General features: G+C 46.1%; 2 protein-coding genes across 2 annotated transcripts in view; one reads left to right on the forward strand and one right to left on the reverse strand.

Moving 5' to 3' along the window:
• dnah5 (dynein, axonemal, heavy chain 5) overlaps positions 1 to 15,810 on the reverse strand; it is a 153,415-nt gene extending 137,605 nt beyond the window's left edge. Inside the window, exons 1-13 of the mRNA XM_062537914.1 lie at positions 15,754 to 15,810; positions 10,986 to 11,120; positions 10,474 to 10,626; positions 9,617 to 9,721; positions 8,717 to 8,935; positions 7,653 to 7,790; positions 7,239 to 7,415; positions 6,493 to 6,606; positions 4,213 to 4,320; positions 3,586 to 3,708; positions 3,049 to 3,264; positions 816 to 923; positions 637 to 722 (exon numbers count right to left, since the gene is read on the reverse strand). Of these exons, the coding sequence (XP_062393898.1) occupies positions 637 to 722; positions 816 to 923; positions 3,049 to 3,264; positions 3,586 to 3,708; positions 4,213 to 4,320; positions 6,493 to 6,606; positions 7,239 to 7,415; positions 7,653 to 7,790; positions 8,717 to 8,935; positions 9,617 to 9,721; positions 10,474 to 10,626; positions 10,986 to 11,120; positions 15,754 to 15,810 (1,739 nt within the window). The remainder of the gene's footprint in view (positions 1 to 636; positions 723 to 815; positions 924 to 3,048; positions 3,265 to 3,585; positions 3,709 to 4,212; positions 4,321 to 6,492; positions 6,607 to 7,238; positions 7,416 to 7,652; positions 7,791 to 8,716; positions 8,936 to 9,616; positions 9,722 to 10,473; positions 10,627 to 10,985; positions 11,121 to 15,753) is intronic.
• Positions 15,811 to 22,729: 6,919 nt separating this feature from the next.
• The window catches only part of triob (trio Rho guanine nucleotide exchange factor b), a 93,411-nt gene continuing 89,929 nt past the window's right edge, over positions 22,730 to 26,211 (forward strand). Inside the window, exon 1 of the mRNA XM_062537915.1 lies at positions 22,730 to 22,799. Within this exon, the coding sequence (XP_062393899.1) occupies positions 22,730 to 22,799 (70 nt within the window). The remainder of the gene's footprint in view (positions 22,800 to 26,211) is intronic.

Here is a 26,211-nt window from a genome sequence, read left to right on the forward strand (position 1 = left end):
AGTGTTGGTGTTTACATGTGTGTGTGTTGTCAGTGTTGGTGTTTACATGTGTGTGTGTTGTCAGTGTTGGTGTTTACATGTGTGTTGTCAGTGTTGGTGTTTACATGTGTGTGTTGTCAGTGTTGGTGTTTACATGTGCGTTGTCAGTGTTGGTGTTAACATGTGTGTGTGTTGTCAGTGTTGGTGTTTACATGTGTGTTATCAGTGTTAGTGTTTACATGTGTGTGTTATCAGTGTTGGTGTTTACATGTGTGTGTTGTCAGTGTTGGTGTTTACATGTGTGTGTGTTGTCAGCGTTGGTGTTTACATGTGTGTGTGTTGTCAGCGTTGGTGTTTACATGTGTGTGTTGTCAGTATTAGTGTTTACATGTGTGTGTTGTCAGTGTTAGTGTTTACATGTGTGTGTTGTCAGTGTTAGTGTTTACATGTGTGTGTTATCAGTGTTAGTATTTACATGTGTGTGTTGTCAGTGTTGGTGTTTACATGTGTGTGTGTTGTCAGTGTTGGTGTTTACATGTGTGTGTGTTATCAGTGTTAGTATTTACATGTGTGTTGTCAGTGTTGGTGTTTACATGTGTGTGTGTGTTGTCAGCGTTGGTGTTTACATGTGTGTGTGTTGTCAGCGTTGGTGTTTACCTTTCAAACTTCTTGAGCACACTCAGCACCCGCTCCGTGTTCTGGATCTTGTCCAGAGTGGTGTCCATGAAGGCCTTCAGCTGGTTCTGGGGGTCAGAGCATGAGTCAGCGGAAATAAACTAACATCAACACATGTGGCAAACACACCTTCTGATGCTGTGAAAGAGTGTGTGACTCACGTGTAGCTCGTTAGTGTGTTTACAAAACTCGTCATAGTCCTGATCAAAGTCGGTCCTCCTCTGGTCAAGAAAGCTGTATGGTTTCTTCTTCATTGCTAAAATGATAGCCTGAAACAAACCAACACACACACGCATGATAAAATAGCAAGAAGCCTGATGTGAATCTGAAGCACTTATTGTGAAGCATGCATGAATGTGCAGGCATGTGTGTGTGAGGGCATCTGAACATGAATGTGCTTATGTGTGTGTGTGTGTGTGTGTGTGTGTGTGTGTGTGAGTGTGTGTGTGCTTCTGTGCATGTCTATATGTCTGTGTGTGTGTGTGTGTGTGTGTGTGTGTGTGGGGGGGGGGGGGTATCTATGCAAGGGCAGGCCATTAGAGCAGGCGAGTAATCCGAGCTGCCATCTAAGACTCTGATAGGCAGCTAGACATGAAATATTTAAACCACTTTAACAAACCTGGCAACCCCCACAAAGACCTAGCGCTAGAAAGAGACCTTAAATACCAAATGGGAGTTACAAGATATCTCCAGAGCAAAGGAAGCAGTAAACACCACGGTTAAGTACCGACGGTTTAGATGGGCGCTGTGATGGTGTCAAGTTTCAGAGCGACAGATCAGAACAGCCTGCACTCTCAAAACGAAAGTGTTGAAAATGACACAACTTGTGCTGTTTTTAACACATCTCTATGTCCAGCCGAGGACAACAAAAGATGAGTTTCTAGGGGCTAATCAATGGCTGGAGAGGACATTTAATCAGTCAGGGGTGAATTATGCAGGAGCTTGCCATAAAAGATGCCCTCAGATGCCCTTGTGCAAAAACATACAGTATGTGCAATGTGCAAACACACACACACACACAAATATACACACACACAAGTAACAAACTATGAGAACACAACTCACAAAATGAACATGCATAGATCCACACAAATTCACATAAACGAATACAAGTAAACACACATACACACAAAATAAGAACACTCCACTCCACTGCAAAAATAAGGTGTGTGTGTGTGTGTGTGTGTGTGTGTGTGTGTGTGTGTGTGTCAGTAATGTTTGGCAGATGCTGATATGGCATTAGAAGGACCAGGCGATGCTAACATGGCAGATGCTGATATGGTACTGGAAAGACCAGATGGTGCTAACATGGGTTCTATGCTAGCTGAGATGCTGGTGAGTGTGTGTGTGTGTGTGTGTGTGTGTGTGTGTGTGTGTGTGTGTGTGTGTGTGTGTGTGTGTGTGTGTGTGTGTGTGTGTGTGTGTGTGTGTGTGTGAGGTGACGGCTGTCTAGCTTGTACTGCAGCACACACGACTCATGCGGAGTATAAGATGAAGAGGCCAGACGGAGAGCAAAGGCCCGGACGTTATGTTTACACACACACACACACACACACACACACACACACACACACACACACACACACACACACACACACACACACACACACACACACACACACACACACACACACACGAGTATAAGATGAAGAGGCCAGACGGAGAGCAAAGGCCCGGACGTTATGTTTACATCACTTTACCTCCCATTTCATCTGCATGTCTGCCGTCTGCTCACAGAGACAAGCACAAGAGGATGGAGAGATACAGACACAGAGAGAGAGAGATAAAGAAAGAAAGGGAGATAAAGATAATGTAGAAAAGAGATAAAGTACAGTGATAGAGGCAGCACACGGAAGAGAGGAAATCAAGGAAGAAGAAAAGGAGTCAGAATAGGGTGAACAGAGAGAAATCAATAGAGTGAGAGAGGACATACAGAGGGTATTATATGTTAGAGGATTACATTACAGTCATGTTACCGATATTTCAACAGAGAGAGAACATGGAGAGGGTATGTGAGAAGATTACTTTACATTACAGTCATGTTACCGATATTTCAACAGAGAGAGAACATGGAGAGGGTATGTGAGAAGATTACTTTACATTTAATTAATGTTACCGATATTTCAACTGAAAGAGAAAGCTGAGTCATGATTCAAAATGATAAAGGACCTCACATAAGAAGGAATTGATCTTGGTCTGCACATATCTGTCCAAACTCACATTACGTGTCTAGCTTAACATGCACTCAGGTTTACTGCTATAGCCAATAGCCTGTGGCAAGACCACATGGCTGATAACAGCTGCAACATATTTTTAAGGAAAATATGTTCCTTATTTCCCTCAGTGCTGGGGTCTTTCAATCCAATATTTGGGTAGTTAAAACCACTAAGGTACCTGAAATTTTGTTGCCATGGTTTCCAGGCCCTCTATCTTGGAGTCCTGTAGGGCGGAGTATGTGTTGATGATGTCGAACATGTTGAGGATCTTATTGAGACGCCGCTGGAAGGTGTCGAACTTGCCGAAGATGTACATCTCGCTGAAGTCAAACTGCCGCTCCGCGGGACTCTTCTCCAGGGCCTGCTTGGTCTTGTGGAAGTAGCGCTGGTACTCCTGAGGAGAAATGCACACACACACACACACACGCATGACACACTGTCCCCTGTGAACAAACAACACGCTCCACACACACACACACACACACACACACACACACACACACACACACACGCACACACACAAACACGACAAACTATCCCCTGTGAACACACACCACGCTCCATACATACACATGGTGCATACTTTCAAACATGGATAGACGCACACACACACACACACACACACACATTTCTACACACACATTGCGGCTCCACAGGGCCCTGCTACCTCACTGATGCTGTATGTGTGTGTGTGAGTACAGTGGTGAGGCATTACCTGGTTTAAATGGATGGCTGCTTTTATTCTCTGAGTCACCAGCTCTTGCGGCTGGTCCCAAATAGACACTGAGCCGTTGTTGGTGATGTAGGTCTTACACGCCGTTATCATCTGGTTAGTGACCTGGTGTGTGTGGAGCAGGGGAGATGCACATCATTACTGTAGACACATGGTGTGTGTGTGTGTGTGTGTGTGTGTGTGTGTGTGTGTGTTATCATCTGGTTAGTGACCTGGTTAGTGTGGAGCAGAGGAGGCACACATCATTAAGGCACATGGTTGTCCAAGCACAAGCAACAGGGTGGAAAGATGTTGTGGGACTTGATTGGTAGTCGTTCTATACCTTGTGCTTTCCAGAGGGCGCACAATTAAGGATAGGTGGGTAGACATATTTTCTGCATGAGTGAGTGTGTGTGTGTATGTGTGTGTGTGTGTGTGTGTGTGAGAGAGAGAGATGGCGGGGTGTCTCTGTGTGTGTGTGTGTGTGTGTGGGTGGGTGGGTGCATGGTGTGTGTGTATGGTGTGCATAGTGTGTGTGTGTGAGTGTGTGTGTGTGTGTCTGTGTGTGCATGGCGTGTGTGTGCAAGGTGTGCATGTGTGTGTGTGTGTACAGAATGAAGCAGAGCTGACCTTTACAAACAGCGAGGTGATCTTCTCCGAGGTGTTGTAGTAGCGCGAGATGCTGTGGATCATGCGGATGGCGTTGATCAGACCGGGGATGGCCTCCACCATAGACACCTACAGCGGTACAACAAGAGTGTTTAGCCTCCACCATAGACACCTACAGCGGTACAACAAGAGCATTTAGCCTCCACCATGGACACCTACAGTACAGTCAGGGGTGTAGCGGTACAATAAGAGCATGTAGCCTCCACCATGGACACCTACAGCGGTACAACAAGAGCATTTAGCCTCCACCATGGACACCTACAGCGGTACAACAAGAGCATTTAGCCTCCACCATGGACACCTACAGCAGTACAACAAGAGCGTTTAGCCTCCACCATGGACACCTACAGCGGTACAACAAGAGCGTTTAGCCTCCACCATGGACACCTACAGCGGTACAATAAGAGCGTTTAGCCTCCACCATGGACACCTACAGTACAGTCAGGGGTGTAGCGGTACAATAAGAGCATTTAGCCTCCACCATGGACACTTACAGTACAGTCAGGGGTGTAGCGGTACAATAAGAGCATTTAGCCTCCACCATGGACACCTACAGTACAGTCAGGGGTGTAGCGGTACAATAAGAGCATTTAGCCTCCACCATGGACACCTACAGTACAGTCAGGGGTGTAGCGGTACAATAAGAGCATTTAGCCTCCACCATGGACACCTACAGTACAGTCAGGGGTGTAGCGGTACAATAAGAGCATGTAGCCTCCACCATGGACACCTACAGTACAGTCAGGGGTGTAGCGGTACAATAAGAGCATTTAGCCTCCACCATGGACACCTACAGTACAGTCAGGGGTGTAGCGGTACAATAAGAGCATGTAGCCTCCACCATGGACACCTACAGTACAGTGCAGTCAGGGGTGTAGCGGTACAATAAGAGCGTTTAGCCTCCACCATGGACACCTACAGTACAGTGCAGTCAGGGGTGTAGCGGTACAATAAGAGCATTTAGCCTCCACCATAGACACCTACAGTCAGGGGTGTAGCGGTACAATAAGAGCATTTAGCCTCCACCATGGACACCTACAGTACAGTCAGGGGTGTAGCGTTACAATAAGAGCATGTAGCCTCCACCATGGACACCTACAGTACAGTCAGGGGTGTAGCGGTACAATAAGAGCATTTAGCCTCCACCATGGACACCTACAGTACAGTCAGGGGTGTAGCGGTACAATAAGAGCATTTAGCCTCCACCATGGACACCTACAGTACAGTCAGGGGTGTAGCGGTACAATAAGAGCATGTAGCCTCCACCATGGACACCTACAGTACAGTCAGGGGTGTAGCGGTACAATAAGAGCATTTAGCCTCCACCATGGACACCTACAGTACAGTACAGTCAGGGGAGTAGAGGTACAATAAGAGCGTTTAGCCTCCACCATAGACACCTACAGTCACAGCAGCACACATCACAATCCAGCTCCACAGTGGACAACGCCACCAGGATTACTATTTCGCATGCAATCATCGGAATTTATATCGTGACAGAGAGCACAAATCATATCACGTACAGGAGAGAGATTTGAGGAGCTTATGTTAAATCCGTAATCTCTGGATGATCTGGTCGAGGGCGGAAATATCATAACCAGGCATACAGAACTGGCAGTCAAAGGGCAGGAGATCCACTACAGTTACAACACACTACATTTGCACTACTCTCTAATCTATTCATTTAGCAGACACTTAACCAAAGGGTCTTACATACTGTATGTCAATTATATCAAAAGGGATTACATTGTCCCTGGAGCAACTTGGGGTTAATTGCCTTGCTCAAGGGCACAGCGGTAGAAGCCAGGACTTCATCCCAGCTCCTTAACCACTATTATACTACCACCTCTCCTAGTGGCTGATATGCAAATCTGTAAATATGTGTGTGAGCTGGTGTAGGGTCAGCTATATTCACTGATGTGTCAGAACACAGAGCGCTTCTACCACAGCAAGTGCATAAAGACTTGTGCAAATAATACAAGTGTGAAATATGAACCAGTAGAGATTCATGTGGACACGTGTTAGTGCTGCAGTGTGTTCACTATACTGACCCCGCCAGAAAGAGGGGTGCATTTTAGAGTTCTGACAGGATCAGCACCCCGCCCCCCCCCCCCAAAAAAAATACCTGTGTGAGGTCACACAGTGTGTAATGCCTGACCATGCAGTGGAGTGTAAGTGTGTGTGTGTGTGTGTGAGAGAGAGAAAGAGAGAGAGAGAGAGAGAGAGAGAGACTACTCTCACCGGGTCGCTGTTGTACAGAGGGTCACAGAACTTCTCGAGGGTGTAGAGATACTTGACGTTGTCTTTGGCCTCATTGGCTGAGTCTGTGATCCTGATGTCCAGCTCACGCCAGGCCTGCTCCACACAAGGCAAGACAGGAAAGGTCACAACAAGTTTATTAAACATAGTTCATACACAGAGGATGCAGAGATGTGCTTCATTTAAATAAAACATAAATATGATCAACACTAAAAAGTAAACAACTAAAAGTGTAAAGAATGATGAATACTAATAAATAAAGCCACAGATTATAGTACCTAAGTACATAAAATAGAATAATTAAAGGAATAAGACATGAATAAAAATGGTCTGTAAAAGTAGCACAAGACAAATTTACTTCCATAACAAATTATCAGGACTACAGTAACTTGAATGACACACTTCAAAGAGGCATATCAAAAGAGCTTTGCATAGATATTGCATCTGGTCACAGGGATGGACAATTCACAGCCATTGTTATTCAATAACCTTTGCTCACTCTCTCTTGCTCCAGGTGGACCAGAGATGGAGGAAGAAAAGGAGTGAAAAAGCAACAAAATAACAACAACATTTCTTCTGCTATGAGGTTGATACATGGGGACAGTTAATATGGTAATAATATGGTTTTGTTGGTTTTAACTTGCATAAAACATACATTATACATTATACATTATAAACATACATTATACACAATGCGGCTCATTCACGGGACAATACTGTAGTCTGACCTTGATGAGTTTGGACTTGGCCATCATGAGCACTCCCAGCACGGCCTTGACGTCGGGGCTCTTGAGCTGGTCCAGCAGGTAGTTGAAGCGGGACATGCGCTTCTTCCAGTGGTCAAGCTCGGCCCGCGGGCCCAGGTCGTCCGCCTCCTTCCTCAACTGGTCACTCTCGGCCAGGACCTGAGATCAACACACACACACACACGCACACGCACACGCACACGCACACGCACACACACACACACACAAACACAGACACAGACACAGACACAGACACACACACACACACACACACACACACACACACACACATGCATTTAGACACTACCAACAAATTACAAAATAAACAAATACAAATACACACCCACACACACACAGATCCACCTGGCACACACACACACACACACTCCCTCTCACCTGCTCTATCTGTTTGATCCAGACCTTCATGCAGGCCTCGATCTTCTCCAACGCCTCCGTGTTGTTGGCCACGGCCACGTAGTCCGAGGGGCCCTTCAGGGTCCGCAGGTCAAACGCGTCACACTCCTTCAGGTTCACCTACAACAGTTCAGGTGTACAGGTGTACAGGTCAAACACGTCACACTCCTTCAGGTTCACCTACAACAGTTCAGGTGTACAGGTGTACAGGTCAAACACGTCACACTCCTTCAGGTTCACCTACAACAGTTCAGGTGTACAGGTGTACAGGTCAAACGCGTCACACTCCTTCAGGTTCACCTACAACAGTTCAGGTGTACAGGTGTACAGGTCAAAGGCGTCACACTCCTTCAGGTTCACCTACAACAGTTCAGGTGTACAGGTGTACAGGTCAAACGCGTCACACTCCTTCAGGTTCACCTACAACAGTTCAGGTGTACAGGTGTACAGGTCAAAGGCGTCACACTCCTTCAGGTTCACCTACAACAGTTCAGGTGTACAGGTGTACAGGTCAAAGGCGTCACACTCCTTCAGGTTCACCTACAACAGTTCAGGTGTACAGGTGTACAGGTCAAAGGCGTCACACTCCTTCAGGTTCACCTACAACAGTTCAGGTGTACAGGTGTACAGGTCAAAGGCGTCACACTCCTTCAGGTTCACCTACAGGTTCAGGTGTACAGTTGCTCCTGGTGCTTTTAGTGATCCACAGAGAGTGCGTACATTTGATGAAGAAAAGGGAGTCCAGCCAAACACTTTTTTCTAAAACGGATAGCTCCGCTTCACGCCGTGCCTAACAACGCCCCTCAGCTGTTCTAAAATCAGTGTAAACTACGGCCTCTCGGGGCTTATTGCTTACATTTCAAACAAGCAATAGAGGAGCTGCTAAAACGCAAAGGCCTGGATCCTTCCCAGGGTGTGTGTGCTTTGTGAGGCGTGTGTGTCCAATCTACTCATCTAATCTGGTCTCAAAATGAATTTCAATGCTTATAAATGCTTATTTATGAGTACATGACAATACACTTTGAACTTTGAACTTTGAACTTTACCTTCTCCTGCAGGCTTTCCTGCGCCCCAGCCAGCACGGACACGAAGCTGTCCAGGGAGCTGATGAAGTCGTTCTTGACCGCCTGGGCCTGCGGAGCGGCCAGCTCGCCCCAGCCGTGGTTCATCTTCCTCAGCGTGGGGATGAAGATGTCGGACAGCAGCTGCTCCACACTCCTCAGCAGACCCACCTCCGTCGTGTCCAGCATGTTAAAGTTCACATCCTGACGGGGGACCCGACAGAACACACTTCACTCACTCACTCTTCACTTCACCCAAACACAGGTGGGCATTTTTACCTCCACCAAGGAGGTTATGTTTTCATCTGGGTCTGTTGGTTTGTTTGTTGGCTTGTTTGTGTTGGCTCTAAGCTGGTTCCCCGTGAGCATGTGGACCCAAATATGGTACGGGTGCTGTAACCAGTTGCAGCATAGCACCCCCACAATTTTACTTTTTACATCCTCATAAAACAAATGTTGCCATTTTGACAGGACCTGATATACCGTACTACTTATGTTGAACATGTCAGGTTGTGGTTGAACAAATTAGACCCAACACGGGAACACAGAAGGAGCACATCCTTCACAAGATCAGGCTCCAGTCAAGAGATAGGATGAGTGCAGGCAGTCAGAGGCACCTACTCTTTAGGCCAATAGTGATTACAATGACGCCTAGTGAGTGCAGTATCAGTGAGTGGACTATAGATAAGATTAAGATCTAGCAGATAAACAATGGTGTCTGTTTTGATGTGACACACACACACACATGCACGCACACACACACACACACACACACACACACACAAACACACACACAACAAAACACACACGCGCGCGCACCCACACACGCACACAACACACACACTTATCCCTTCGCAGTGTTTGTGTGTGTCCCGGGAGTCTTACTCTGTGAATGTTCTCTGTGGTGATGGCCTTGGCGGCATTGGCGCGTGTGAAGAACACACACACTCCTGTTAAAGCCACGTCACGGCCCTCCGTCACAAACACCTTCTTCTTCTTACTGCGGCTCAGGGAGGACGCTGCTCCTGCAGGGTAAACAACAAACACCACAACAACACACAGGGTAAACAGCAAACACCACAACACACAGGGTAAACAACAAACACCACAACAACATACAGGGTAAACAACAAACACCACAACAACACACAGGGTAAACAACAAACACCACAACAACACACAGGGTAAACAACAAACACCACAACAACACACACCGTAAACAACACACACCACAACACAAAACACAACACACAACACAACAAACACCACAACAACACACAGGGTAAACAACAAACACCACAACAACACACAGGGTAAACAACACACACCACAACAACACACAACAGTTCCAAGCTAAAGGTCACAGACCCCTTCATTGTTTGTAAACATCCAGAGTCACGGTTGGGTGCACTCACAGCACAGGCTCAGAAAAATGGTGCCGCTAATAGGCCAGCATGTCCCTTAATAAATTAGCCTCAGCTAATGGCGATTATCTGCCTGATCCTGAGCTGATAACAGAATGAGTAGTCGACGTTAGCAAGTGGCCAGAGATTCATTGGCCCGCCATATATGGCTATCTGGTCGACAAGCCCCGTGTGCATACACACGAAAAACTAAGTACCTGCAATTTTTTTTCCCGACGTTTCAGTCAATTCACACACACAATTCAATGGGATGGAATGAGCTTTCAGAAGCCGAGATGCCTGTGCATTGTTCTGTGACTGTGAAGGGGTCAATAAGACCATCTGTAGAAGAGCGCCGCTGGATGGAAGAGATAGATAGCTGCAATTCAGCCCCTTTCCCTCTTTACCTGTCTCAGGCAGATCCACATCCTGGTAATAGAACATGATATGTAGACGGCCATCGGCAACAAAGAACTGTTCTATTCTGTCAATCTGATATAGAGAGAGAGCAACAGAGAGAAAGACAGAAAGACAGAAAGAAAGTGGAGAGACAAAGAAAGAAAGAATTTCACTGTAACATATTCGTAACATATTAAAAACTCAGACACAGCAATCTTTAGCTCTACTCTAATTTGTGCTGACATCACAATCCAATCCCCATAAGACACGTACATCACCAATCCTCTTTCATTACAGGACATTACATAGATACTAAATTATATTACATTTCATTACAGGACATTACATAGATACTAAATTACATCACATTTGATGTCTTACAGTAATATCTAGCGGTGAATATAATGTGAAGACAGTGTTGCCATGAGAGACCAGCGGGGGGCGCTGTGTACCTGAGTGCCCTCCAGGATGGCGTCCTCCACCTCGGCCTTCTCCAGGCCCACGCAGGAGGCCACGATGCTGAGGATGTAGTCATGGCGCACGTCCAGCTGCGCACGCTTGGCCTCGCGCTCCTCCTTCAGCTTTTGCTGTGTGCACAACACACTACTGTCACGGCAGTACACACTACAAATACAACACACACACACACACACACACACACACACACACACACACACACACCTCTGCATGCATGCATCCACGCACACACATCTCATGATATCACAGTTTCTGCATACTGTTCAGTCAGCACTAATGTTGATATTGTTTGTTGTATATATACATACATACATACATACATACATACATTGTATATGTACAAACAACAGCAATTCAATCAAGCAGAAAAACATGGTTCTTCAATTTTAGGTTGTCAAATGAACTGACACCCTCATACGATTCTGGATTCTGAACACCCCCCCCCCCCCCACACACACACACACACACCCCCCCTACAGCCTGGCAGCGCTCCCACGGGCCCTGGAGAGATGTGGCCGTACTTTAAACGCTGTGATCTGGCTGCAGGAGATGACGCAGGACTCTCTCCTCTCCTGTCGTCTCCAGTTAGCCTTGATGTTGCTAATCATGCTCCTCCGCCTGCTCCTCCTATCAGCAGGTGTGTGTGATAATGACCAGAGGGACACAGCAGCGGGTCTCCCAGCGTCACACCAACACACACACAGAGTCTTTTAAAAAAAGACTTCTACTTCCAGTTCTTCTTTCTCGTTTTCTTAACTTCACTCCAGGTGAATGAGCGTCAGTCTCCAGAGTCTGGTGATGAGCTTCACTCTGACCAAAGGCTGAACCAGGAAGATGATGTTACTGTATCTCTACATCAGAGAGTTTCACTGTTGTCGAGAACGGACCGGAAGAATGGTCCGCATCCACACCTTGAGAGCAGAGCATGGACACCACACACACGGTTCCGTACAGCTCTCACCAAAGATTCCAGAACGCTCCGCTCTAAAAATTGTTAGTTTCTTCTGAGGCGGTAGAATTTAGAACTCTGCTGTGCTCTGGAGAGAGCAAAAAAGAACGATTTCCAGAACTAGTGTGTGGTCTTAACCAGAACTGGTCAAGTGTTCTCAGTTTTACACTCTGATGTACTGAGAGGCACAACCACAACAGACACGTAAACCAACTGTTGCTCAGAGAGAGACAGAGAGCGAGAGAGAGAGAGAGCGAGAGAGAGAGAGAGAGAGAGAGATCTAGATAAAGATAAAGCGATAAAGATAGCGGGGCAGTAAAGTTGTTGGTGCTGCTAGGCTACATTACCAAGAGTAACAGCTCAGACAGGCCAGTAAACGATGCACACACACATCGGGAGGTCTTCACAGGCCCAGACACACACGCCGCAGGCCTTTGTCCATCTGGCCTCTTTAAAGTGGTTCTATGTTCCAGCACAGAGCAGAGGGGACACAGGCCACTCTCCTGACTGGCGGCCCACAGGCTTGATGACTAATGGCTCTGAGTGGGTCTCTGCTAAACAGTTGATGGGCTACATGAGGAGGCTCTCTATAGGCCTACCACATTTCAGAGAATCTGTTATGCTTCTCCAGCAGTCACGCAAGCCTGTGTGTGTGTGTGTGTGTGTGTGTGTGTGTGTGTGTGTGTGTGTGTGTGTGTGTGTGTGTGTGTGTGTGTGTGTGTGTGTGTGTGTGTGTGTGTGTGTGTGTGTGCGTGCGTGCGTGCGTGTGTGCTTATTTCACCCCTCTTTGCATACAGTTGCAATCAGATTCTCTTGATCTCTTCTATCTATTGCAGTCTTTTCAGGCACCACTGTGGCCACACCCTCAGGGCAGAGACATTCACAGAGACAGATACATATCCTAGTTCTTCAGCTTAGGGTATGCATTCACAGAGACAGATACTGTATATATCCTAGTTCTTCAGCTTAGGGTATGTATTCACAGAGACAGATATATATCCTAGTTCTTCAGTTTAGGGTATGCATTCACAGAGACAGATATATATCCTAGTTCTTCAGTTTAGGGTATGCATTCACAGAGACAGATATATATCCTAGTTCTTCAGTTTAGGGTATACATTCACAGAGACAGATACATTTCCTAGTTCTTCGGTTTAGGGTATGCATTCACAGAGACAGATACATATCCTAGTTCTTCAGTTTAGGGTATGCATTCACAGAGACAGATACTGTATATATCCTAGTTCTTCAGTTTAGGGTATGCATTCATAGAGACAGATATATATCCTAGTTCTTCAGTTAAAGGTATGCATTCATAGAGACAGATATATATCCTAGTTCTTCAGTTTAAGGTATGCATTCACAGAGACAGATACTGTATATATCCTAGTTCTTCAGTTTAAGGTATGCATTCATAGAGACAGATACATATCCTAGTTCTTCAGTTTAAGGTATGCATTCATAGAGACAGATATATATCCTAGTTCTTCAGTTTAAGGTATGCATTCACAGAGACGGATACTGTATATATCCTAGTTCTTCAGTTTAAGGTATGCATTAGAGACAGATATATAGTTCTTCAGTTTAAGGTATGCTGGCCGAGTATCAATGTTTCTAATTCGTCATGACACTACAGACACCTGGCAGTTTTTACTCAGAGACAATTAAACATTTGTAAGATATTACAAGGCTATTACACTCTTGGGATGAAGAGACAAAACAAACAGGACTTTCTAAACTCATGCATAGAGGGTCACTCATAAACATTACTTGCATCTATGCTCCACCCACCAGTGGCATGTGGTTGTCATGGATTTGTCATAGCAACTACAACTGACAACAGAAGCTATGGTTCAGTCATGTGACCATCTGACTAAACACAGGAGCCCCCCACACACACTCCAACACACACACACACACACACACACACACACACACACACACACACACACACACACACACACACACACACACACACACACACACACACACACACACACACACACACACACACACACACACACACACACACACACCCTATACAGCCTCCATAAAGGCATAAAGGCTGCTGGTTTAGTGCTTTAGATGGAAACATGCATAATCACAGCGGTGCCCATGTCATTTACTCAAGGAGTCTGAGATATAGATAATTAGCTTGGTAATAGCTACTAGTACTGGACAAGTGCTGAGAGAGAGAGAGAGAGCAAGAGAGAGAGAGAGAGAGAGAGAGAGAGAGAGAGAGAGAGAGGGAGAGAGCGCTTCTCACAGATAACTTAACAGAAGGGGGGGGTCGTAGGCTAACACAAGATCAAGCAAACAAGTTAAATCTTGTGCGAGTGTCTAGAGTGGAGAGGAAGTATGGAGGCGGGACACACACACACACACACACACACACACACACACACACAAAGCGTTGGCTGCTGCCATGGCAACTGAAAGTAAACTACCATATATTGGCTGACCTCCAAATAGTTGCCAGGATACAGTTTGTTCCAGACTTCCGTGGGAGTGACCTAAGCTCTGATCAGACTGAAGTGATCCCCCCACTCCACACACACACACACACACACACACACACACACACACACACACACACACACACACACACACAAACACAGCTGAGCAGAAACAAAATGGCCCATATCTATTTGTTCAAAGGATTTAGGAGAGCCATGTTCCTCACTCATCACTAGATAAAGTCGAAGCAATCAGACCAATTTGTTACAGCCAACCCCCGCCTGTCCCTGCTGTCTGCACTCAGAAATGGTAATGTAAGTAGCATAAAACAAATGGAACAAACCTAAACTGCAATGAATCTGAGATCTCTCATTAAGGCAATCCATTTCAATCTATCTCAGCCATGATAACTCATTTGAGTGTCGTTCACTTAGAGCTTAGCGGGTTGGCGATAATGAGCCAAATCTGGCGTTCCATGCTGTGACACCAACATAAGGGGATCCACTGCTGCACAGCCAGACCAGGAGCAGACACTGTGCTGTGCTTCACGGCTCTGGAAGCGACTCTAGACAGCTTGTGCCGGGGAGGAGGTGGGTGAGAGTGGGGGAATGCACTTTGCGCTCGCGCTGCTTAAAATAATGTAGACATATACAGCCCAGACCACCCACGAGAGTGCTCTGAGGAATCTCATTTACATGCATTCATTTAGCAGACGCTGATGTCCAAAGTGACTTCCATATGTCCAGTATATTACAAGGGATTACTATGTCCCTGGAGCAGCTCGGGTGCAGTGCCTTGCTCAAGGACACAAGAGTGAAAACAGGGAATTGAACCCACAACTTTCAGACTACTGCACGCTAGTCCAGCTCTTTATCCACCACTACCAGCACCCCTCGTCTCAAATGTATATCTAGTGCACACACAGTTGTATTTAAAGGTGTCAACTGTCAAGTAGCAAACAAACAGCAAAATAATGTTGAGAATACCAGTTCTGCATGGGCTCTTAAACATGCAGAGAGTGCACAGATTGAGCGAGCCTGTCCACCACAGAGGGGCAAACCAAGTGTCCCATCCTGACGGGGGGAGACAGTCAGCTCCAGCTGAAAGCTTCAAAAGGGTCATTTAGCATAGGTGGAAAAATAATTCATCAGCCAAGTGTCTTTAAAATAAACATCACAGTCACACAATCAACCCTTTAAACTATTCCTTAAAACATAGCCATGCACATGGCAAGACTATAGCCTTAGTCTGCTGTGTCCATCAGAGACGTCCAGACATCCCTGCTGTCCCATGCGTCCCCCCTCCCCTATAGAGACGGATGCTCCTGCCCCTCTTACCTTGATCACACGCGAGATGCTGTCTCTCCACAGCTGTTTCCTGTAGGCGTGGGACATGCTGCATGTCCTTACTGTACATCAATACACAGGCCAGACGTAGGTGCGCTCAACTCCGCGTAAAATATAAGGTTTTGGATGCGTAAACAAGGAAACGCTGCGTAAACCAAAAAAGTAAACGCACTCTCTAGCTATAACTCTATAGAATAAAAACATGTCACAAGACGGATGCGTTTCAGGCCTGTGCTGTCTTCAGCGTCTTCTTACACCAGAACACAGCAGACGCCTTACGCCCTGAGGAACATAAGCTCGGCTTCTTCCGTCTCCGCGGCTACAGGAGACGAGATCGGGAGAGGATGTGGCGCCGGGTCGGCGGGGAGAGAGTGAGCGTCACCTGTGCTTTTGAGCCTCACCTGCTCAGGTGCTTCGTCTGTCCGCTGGCCTCATTAAAGGCCCCTATAAACTATTCAAACAACTTAAAGACTGAAGCAGCCGGCCAAAAGGATCATGGGACACAAAGACCGGGGCGCCTTGAGTGTCGGTGGAGGTTGATACGCCGAGAAACGCTCGGAAACGCTTTCTCTCATCTGGGTTTAGCCCGTGCAGCGCCTGGGCTATTGTGTGGTGTGACAGGTCATTTTCAGATGTGCGGAGGTGATAATTAGAATAGGCTTTGTGTCGGTGACAGTGCGGACTATAGCCTGTCTCCATAATCTCTCTTTTTGTCTGCGGGCCAGAGCCTTGTCTGGTGCCAGCGCGGGTCGGGGAGGGTCAGCTCGATCAGATGGCTCCGTAAGAGGAGAGGGCTCCACCATGCAGGTGGGGTTCAGAGGCCTGCTGCAGCGACTGCGGTCACTACAGTCAGTACCGCTGGGACACAGAGACTAGCACACTCATTCTAAAGGCCTCTAGAACACAGATAGAGACTGACACACTCATTCTAAAGGTCTCTGGAACACAGAGACTGACACAGTCATTCTAAAGGCCTCTAGAACACAGATAGAGACTAACACAGTCATTCTAAAGGCCTCTAGAACACAGATAGAGACTAACACACTCATTCTAAAGGCCTCTAGAACACAGATAGAGACTAACACACTCATTCTAAAGGCCTCTAGAACACAGAGACTAACACACTCACTCTAAAGGCCTCTAGAACACAGAGACTAACACACTCACTCTAAAGGCCCCTAGAACACAGATAGAGAGGGAACCCTGAACAGAGACCCCACATCACAGCTGATAAAGACAGAGAACCCCAAACAGAGAACCCTGAACAGAGACCCCACATCACAGCTGATAAGGACAGAGAACCCCAAACAGAGAACCCTGAACAGAGACCCCACATCACAGCTGATAAAGACAGAGAACCCCAAACAGAGAACCCTGAACAGAGACCCCACATCACAGCTGATAAGGAACAGATCACTACAGGTGCTAATCTACCTCAAATGCTGGACTGGGACCAACTCAGAATGCAATATTAATTTATAGTTTTTTTTTTTTGTTTAATCCTATAAGAGCCTTTGGAAGGAGCCTTTTTACAAAGGCTATGCCGAAGAAAATATCCCAAAGTAATTAATAACCTGCACTAAATTGACATAATGCAGACATTTCAGTTATACAAACCAACAAGAAATGTAAAATGTTCGAGGGAGGGGAGAGGCGACCTCTGTTACACTACTACAGTCGCACAAAATGATGCGACTGATGAAAATGTACACAAATACACATTCAATAAGCTAAGCCAACGCATTCTGTGGAAAATGAACATATTAAGTGTGCAGCTATGTCATAGGCCATCACCATGTATTCCCACAGTAGGGAGATAGATGAACCAACTCTAAGTCCCATTACAGGTGCCACAACACACCTGAAGATAACACACTGCTCTGGTGTCCTTGCTTGTACCTGCCTGGTGTGCTGCTTACCTTGTTTTGGAAATCAGGGTTGAAAGGCAGCATTTCTGCCAAGGGTGTGTAACGCACGCAGCGTCTTCTCCCACAATCCAACAGCGCTCACTTAATTAATACTACACCTCATGAGGTCATTACTCTCCATCAGCCCTGCGTCTTAAGGGAGTGGGACCGTGCAGGACTTTTGGGCTCGTCTCCCCAGGCTCCGAGCTCTGAAACTGGGCACCTTTGTGCCGGGTGTCAGCCTGTCCTCTGGGTGATTGTCTGAGGAGGTCTGAAGCCGTCTCAGATGTCAGAGAGGGATTTGGGAGCTGAATGGCTCTTTGTTATGGATATCGGCATAGCACTGAGAGCTTCCTTAATGGCACGTGCCTATGTGTGTGTGTGTGTGTGTGTGTGTGTGTGTGTTCCTGACTCACTGCTGTTTGTCACAAAAGGCTTAGTTAATGGGTAAATGAGGCAATTACAAGAGCAAACACAAGATCTGTAATACATTACTGTAAAGATACAGAGACATGCATGCATGCACACACACTCACGCAGCCACCCACACATGTGCACACACACACACACACACACACACACACACACACACACACACACACACACACACACACCCACACAAGTTCACACACGTTCAAAGACATGAACATGAACACAGACTTTCACCGACACACACACACACACACACACACGCACACACATACACACACACACACACACACACACACACACACACACACACACACACACAGACACACACATACACACACACACACTCGTTATTATTTGTTACTTCAATCTCTGTGCTAAATTCTAAACATAAATAAGCTTTACAGCAACGTCCACAAAAGTAGTTCCTTGTGAAGGAAACCAGAGATACTTCCAGCATACCATCAGCACACCCTGCCAATCACCTCCTTCCTCACGCATACAATCAGCCCTGACACCTTCACACTCACCCCCGCAAGATTGGTTACACACCTTCTACCTTGGATGCTTTACATGTCTTGAATGAAGGTGCCATCCCATTCAATACAGTTAATAGGGAACAATGCCTTTGACTTGCTCTATGTCAGAGAACTGAGTGTGAAAGGGGTATCAATCATGTTTTGGGTAATCTTTGACAAGCCTATAAAAAATTGAGAGAGCTGACATGAAGTTGAAGGGTGTTGCAGGCTGTTAAGTAAAGAATTATACTATTACAATGTGTGTACGCGTGTATTTCTGTGTCTGTGTGTGTGTGTGTGTGTGTGTGTGTGTGTGTGTGTGTGTGTGTGTGTGTGTCTGTGAAATGACTCGGCTGAGGGACAACTCCAGCTGAACTCATTATGTGAAGTGATCCCCCATGACAGCTTCCACTACTCTTTTATCTCCATGACGACAACGCTCCGTAGAGGCTCGACTACCAATCACCCACACACACCAACCAATGAAAAACCTCTACGCCGGCACACCCACCCATATGAGCCAATCAGAGTCGAGCAGTAGTGACAGCTGACATAAAGGAACGCATGGCTGGGGTCTACCTGGGGAGGAGAAGCCGATACTGACGGAGCGGAGCAGCGGGGCATTCCATCAGAGGCACTGATGAATATTTGAACGATCGCAGAAAGGACTCCAGAGGCTCACGGGTAACCAAAGATCCTACTGAATTAGACATAAGAAGCCCAACTAAGCCTGTATGACGCAGACAAAAACACATCTGAACCATGGGAAATGATGGAGTCTCTTGTAAAATGAAGAGAGAAGACATTGCTGTTTGCAAATAATGCACAGACTCTCTATGACTTAACCAATGCAGAACTTGCTAGCAAGACATGGCTGAAGAAACATACATGTATTGATGTTTCTGTGATTAAATGAAGATACAGATGTAAAATCCGGTAAAAGCTTCATAATGTATACTTTACATGTAATAGTCAACAGCTGGAATAACACAGCTGTATGCATCCAGTTGTTTTCTCCTCTGCCTCTGCCCCTCTTCAGGCCGGGCGCTCCTAAACTCAATGGGACATGTTTGTTGTGCTTTGTTATGTGTTGTTCTTGGATTTCTGCTGATGGGAGTTCTTTTAAAGCACCTTGAGCAGCAGGGTGTGCAATATAATTAAATAAAAGCAGACAACACCAGAATGAATCGATGTATGCAGTTGGTTGTGGGCCATTGAGCCTGACTCCTGTTGCAAAGATATTGAATAAACTGCAAGGAGGTATTCAGTGTTCCAATCCAGTTATTTTACCATAGATATTTATGACTGAATTAATTGATTTAAATTAATTAGGCATGTCTCCTGGCTACTATAAATACCAAGCAAGTGGCCCTAGGATCTGCAAGAACATATTTGTGTTTAAATTTGATTAGCATGATTTGCCTTTGACTCTCTCTCAAAATTCTCGAGCTCTATGCCTCGAATTGTAGTGTTGTGCTGCCACCTAGTGCTGACACAATAAATGCCCGTCTACCCAGGCTGGCTACTCATTTTGCAGGTGACGAATCACAGCTGGAATTCAGGAGAAGGAATAGATAGAAGTCTATTAGGTAGGTCCTACTATCTAAGTTGTAGCGTTCGAGTTTTATTTTATTGTATTTTATTTTATATAGGCATATTCTTGTGCTACTGATGTTTGGGTAAAGGAGTAGCCTAATAAATAGTCCATGATAAAGACAGAGCGGGTTACAGTAAAGCGGATCTTTGATAAAGAGGACGGTTGCGCCCAGATGTCCATTTCACGGTTGTTCATAATCACTTCATTTCGCTATGAGCAGAAGCTAGGAAACTCTCGTTAACTCAAACAGTTTTCGTTTTATTTTCCTGTGTGAAGAACTACTTACTAGCTAACACCGATTTAAGAGGTGAGATAAATAAAACAGACACTTTAGGCCTAGGCTACAGTAGAGCGTATACATTGTGTCATTTGAAAAAAATGTATCCCACCTGTAATTCTTTCAGAGTCTCGCCTGGAGCCGCTTGCGTCACCATTCTAGGTCTGAAGTTGGACTTCCCGGTGCGGAAACTAACAGCCATGCTGACACTTTGAAACTTTCTCTGCTATCCTATCCGATGCAGGGAGTTCACAAGGCATGGGCCGATGCCGTCTCGAAGGTTTCTTAATGTCTATTGTGTCTTTATCTGTTCTTGGTAGCAGCATGCAGTCTGATTTCATACCCAGTTTTCAGGCATTCGTCGGGTTCATGCTATGGCGTTTGTGGTAGAGCATGTGACTCTCTGCGCGACTCTGATAACACTTTCGAGCCCAAATGGTTGTTTGCGGTTTCCTTGGAGACGGCAGAGCTTTTTCAGAGTGAAAAGAGCTGATTTAGGGTCCATCAACACAAAATCTGGACATGCGGTCGCGAGGTTTCGCACCCTTTTCTTAGAACGTTTGCAGCGTTGCACTCAAAACAGTGTGCATCCCATTCGCACTGAACAAAACACAAATCCAAATGCGTAACACAAATAGGCCTAGGCTATAGTCCAGTCATTTAAACATAATCTTAGAATCTCATCCCGATTCCCAATGTAAGACGTTTTTGTGTGTGTGTGTGTGTGTGTGTGTGTGTGTGTGTGTGTGTGTGTGTGTGTGTGTGTGTGTGTGTGTGTGTGTGTGTGTGTGTGTGTGTGTGTGGTGTGGTGTGTGTGTGTGTGTGTGTGTGTGTGTGTGTGTGTGTGTGTGTGTGTGTGTGTGTGTGTGAAAAAGACAAGAAAACCTTTTCCCCTGTAACTGGAGTGGGCACCTTCTACTTTCTGAAGATCTCTCGACATATTAATTGGGTCTTTTTATGTGCCCTTTCATATTGAATCAATTCAGCTTACTGTATTTGGAAAATGCCCAAATCAGTGATGCTTTGTTTTCACCGCAACCTCAGAAGAGGCAGAATTAAATAACCAACCAAACTCAAATTCATGGTGGGGATAAGTTTAGTTACTTGAGCTCTGTTGCTGAACAAGCACATAGCCTAACTGGTTCCATGTGTTCCGAAGAGGTGATTAAAGTGAACAATATTGTGATCCACAACAAGTCTAGCTGGGAAAACTATTAATTAAATTACATATTCATCATGTTGCTTATTAAGCGATATCTTGAAATGCCTCAAACGCCTTTGCTACCTACAATCGCACATAAAATAGTGTATGACTAAACATTTATATTTTCCTATTTTTTTTTTTTTTTTTATTTGTGTCAAATGTGTGTAGGCATAGGCCTACATAGTGTAGTTTTCTAGATGCTAGAGGGCATTTGGAGTGCATAAAATAAAAGCTAATGATTCCTATTTTTAATATTTTGTAGTCCAGGTATTCACAGCTTCTGAGATATTTTCTAAATGTGTGTAACTTACAGTAACTGTGTACTAGTAGGCTGCTGTAGTAAGACAACGTCACTCCTTTCGAGAGGTTAACTGAATGTTGTACATACTTCCATCCTTTGGGTGGCGATGTTGGATTACCTTCTGTCTCACGATACAGTTTCCAATGACTAACTTTTAACCATAATGATTTGGCCTACGTGCAGAAATTCAGCAGGCTAACTTTATGTTGTGTAGACATATTTATCTTATGTGATATTAAAACAAAAACAGTGAACCTTGCTTTATGGATAAAGATGTCATGTGCCACAACTGATGTATGTCCAACACACAAACAGCAGCCTATATTTACAATAGACTAATCATAACCAAAAGAAGCTATTTTATATTGAATTTAAATATACACTATCAGTGGTGCGACCACTTTCCCGAGGTGAAAACATTAGCCTTCATTCGCTACGCTGTTTTGTATGCGATCGTAAACGTCAGGAGAGTGGTTGAGTTTCCTCGGGGTCCGTGATGTAGGCATAGGATAGAACCTACGCAACAAGAGCTGTATAGGGCGCCACCGGGCGGCATTCAGGACAAACTCACTAGTCAAGATGGAGGGACCATATCTCTATCCACTGGAGAGCGAACCTATGCACGTCATAGCTTGCAGTTCATTGCCAGAGGTCTCCTATGGGATCTGTGGAAATCGCAAATACGGAGCGATGTATAGCAAACAGCTGTGATCTTTTCATCAATGGCTGCAACGATGAATTCTGGATCATTGACGGACTTGCGCGACAGGGACGCGGATGACACCGCTGTGTTTTTCAGATCGGGTAAGTCCCAGGGAACGGTACTGTCCCGGGGATGTTGTTGGGGTGCAGGGTTCGGATGAAGGCTCTGGTCGGCTGCAGTGGTGTTCTTGAGTAACAATCACGAAGAGCGCGAGTTTAAATAGTTGAACGCCATGGGTGGCCGTGCGGAAGACATTATGGCACTACGCGCCTCATCATTTTTGGATTGTGGCGCCATTCCAGCTCGTGCATTTAAATTTGCTCCGTATTACGCAATAACAAACGAGTGTTTCTGATGATGGTCCCCCGCCGCTCGCAGGCTATGTCACTGGACTGTAACACTGCTAGCGGGCATTATAGATCGCGGATGTGGTGGAGGAAACGACCACTCCCGAGGGTAGCCTGCGCTGTGTTGTCCGAGTGTGATAAACAGCATCTGGGCTGCCAAAGCCGATGCGCAGATGCGAGCCGTAGCCGTTCCTTATTAGCTCCAGGTGAGCAGGCAGGGGTTCGGACAATGCCAACCCTCGTCAGCGGGGCCGTTCTTGGCGTGCTGCCAGGGTTACCTGGATTGTAAACAACGAGCCACTGCAGTGGGGACATTCCTCAATGGCAGTAACGCTATGATGCTGGAGCCCACAGCTTCAGCTATGACAACATGTTATGGTAATGCTACTGCATTGTGAAGGGGTAGTGTTTCATGTAAATGAAGGCGTGAATAATGTCCTGCGATGGTCGGGGCTGGTAACTGATAGCTGGAGAACTGCTTACCATACAGCAGCAGGGCTCCACAACACAAGGCCATCAGTCATTAGGATAGAGCCATAGATATGGGAGTTAGATAGCCCTGGAATGAGTCATAAGGACAGTGTAGCCATGTTCTGACGCAAATATTCCCTGCTCTGTTTCAGTATTGACTCGGGCAAAAACACAATCCTTTCTGTGAGAAATGTGGCCAGTAAGGAACATCCCAATGACAAGAGGTACACAAGTCAAACGGTGGTGAAACGACGTAGTGAAAGCAAGATGTCTTGCTGCTTGGATCTCTTTGCTCCATCCTCAGCCTGTCCTTCTGAGGGCCATGGCTAAGCTCTGGGGACTCGTCCAGGCCTGACTTTGCCCTACTTTGAAAAGTGGAGATTTTACCAAGTGTGGCCAAAGAGGTGCTGTTAAAGGGGCAGGCCAAACCCGGCCTCTTAGACGCCTCCCCGCTGATGATGGGAACTAGATCAGGTGTTTACTGTCAATGACTTGCAAGATGAACAATAACGCATGCGTTCAATACGGATCTAAACATGCTGTCAGCAGCTGCAGCTATTATCTGCTGGCTTACTCACTTCATAGTGCCATTCATTTGAATTGAAAAAATGCAGAAATACTGTAACAGTGGTGTTGCTTTCATTTGCAGCCTGGCAATACAGATGAGTGTGTAAGCCTTACATTTGATTTACAACATATGCATTATTCATTTAGCAGACACTTTATTCAAAGCGACTTACAGTAAGGGAATACCATTCCAGCTACCAGCTACAGTGCAGGGGAGAGCTTAGCTTGGAGTCCCAGTACCACTGCATCTGTCAGTGCTATTACTAGAGGAGAAGAGTGCAGACATTCTAGTAGAAGCAGTGGGAGGAGGAGTAGAGGGAAAAGATGAGGAAGAGAGGAAAGTGCATGGGAAGTGCTTGTTAGGTGTGTTAGGTTGTGTGTTAGTGTGTTAGGTGTGTTAGGTTGTGTGTTCGGTGTGTTAGGTTGTTAGAAGTGCTTCTCCTGTAAGAGTAACGATGTCTTCCGGTCCAGTCGCAGGGCGTCATTGATCTGATATGGTAATGATATCAGGACAGGCCAGTGGCACTCATTGTCAAGCTTCTCTGATGGTTACTGTTGTCTGACTGATCCTGAATCAGGCCTCCACTGCATTCTCCTGGCTCTCTGGGGGTTGATTAATGCTGTCTGACTGATCCTGAACCAGGCCTCCACTGCTTTCTCCTTGCTCTCTGGAGGTTGATTAATGCTGTCTGACTGATACTGGAATAGGCTTACGCAGCACCCTGCGTGATCGGTGATGATTAGCGCTGTCTGACTGATCCCAGAACAGGCTTACTCTGCACTCTGTGTGCACTGCAATAAGTGCCTGTTTGTGTGTGTGTGTGTGTGTGTGTGTGTGTATGCGCTCTCTCTCTCTCTTTCTGCCTCGTGAGAGTCTATTCAAAACATGGCTGCAGCCCAAGGCTACTTTGAGATCATCAGAGCAGCGCATACCCCCACTCCCCCTTCTTCCCTCAACATGCCACATCACACACACACCCACCCACGCACGCACGCACACACACGCACGCACACACACACACACACACACATCTATGCACGTGCAGCTCTCCCGCCTGCCACGCGCCAAAGGAAAACACTACTGCGTAGCAAGGAGCACAAGGCTGCGCGCGCCAGAGAGAGAGAGAGAGAGGGAGGAAGAGAGAGAGAGAGGAAGATATATATATAGAACGAGAGATAGAGAGAGAGGGGAAGAGAGAGAGTGAGAGAGGAAGATACATATAGAGAGAGAGAGAGAGATAGAGAGAGAGGAAGATACATACTGTATAGAGAGGAAGAGAGAGAGGAGGAGGAGGAGACTTGAAGAGGCTTCTTCTCCGTGCTGGAGTGAGCATGAATAGAGCTGAGGAGCAGTCACAGCGAACATCACGTTTATCAAATCACACACTACATGTGAAGCCTGCCTGATCAATTCACACACTACTGTACATGTGAAGCCTTCCTGATCAATTCACACCTGTGCTGCCGTTCTCTAGAATGTTCTTCCTCTTAAAGGTGTGCAGGTAATATGACGCATATGACGGAAGAAGAAATGTTTGTTTATTTTTAGGGAAGCTGTGTGTCCTCTCTAAAGTGACATGTTTAGGTGAAGATATTGTGACGCATATGACGGAAGAAGAAATGTTTGTTTATTTTTAGGGAAGCTGGGTGTCCTCTCTAAAGTGACATGTTTAGTGAAGATATTGTGACGCTGGAAACCATTCATTGGTAATTGAACAGTATCAGTGAAAGCTGAAAAAGATATGTTCTGTACTTGATATGAAGGCTGAATTGAGAATGGAGACCTGTCATATTCCTTCCCATATCTTTGCTGATTCATGTATGCTGTCTCTCTCTCTCTCTCTCTCTCTCTCTCTCTCTCTCTCTCTCTGTGTGTGTGTGTGTGAATGTACATGTGCGCACGCTCGTGACTCCGTGTGTATTCATGTGTGTGTGTTTCTCCTCTAGAGGCTTGCCGTGACCTCTGAGCACGTACACACACACAGCCCGGCGAGGGAATCGGCACTGTTTTTCTCCCTCTCTCATCTCTCTTTCCCCAGCTCTCTCTCTCTCTCCATCTCTCTTTCCCCAGCTCTCTCTCCCTCTCATCTCTCTTTCCCCAGCTCTCTCTCTCTCCATCTCTCTTTCC

Source organism: Sardina pilchardus, chromosome 6 (genome assembly GCF_963854185.1).
Source record: "Sardina pilchardus chromosome 6, fSarPil1.1, whole genome shotgun sequence".
NCBI classification, from domain to species: Eukaryota; Metazoa; Chordata; class Actinopteri; order Clupeiformes; family Clupeidae; genus Sardina; species Sardina pilchardus.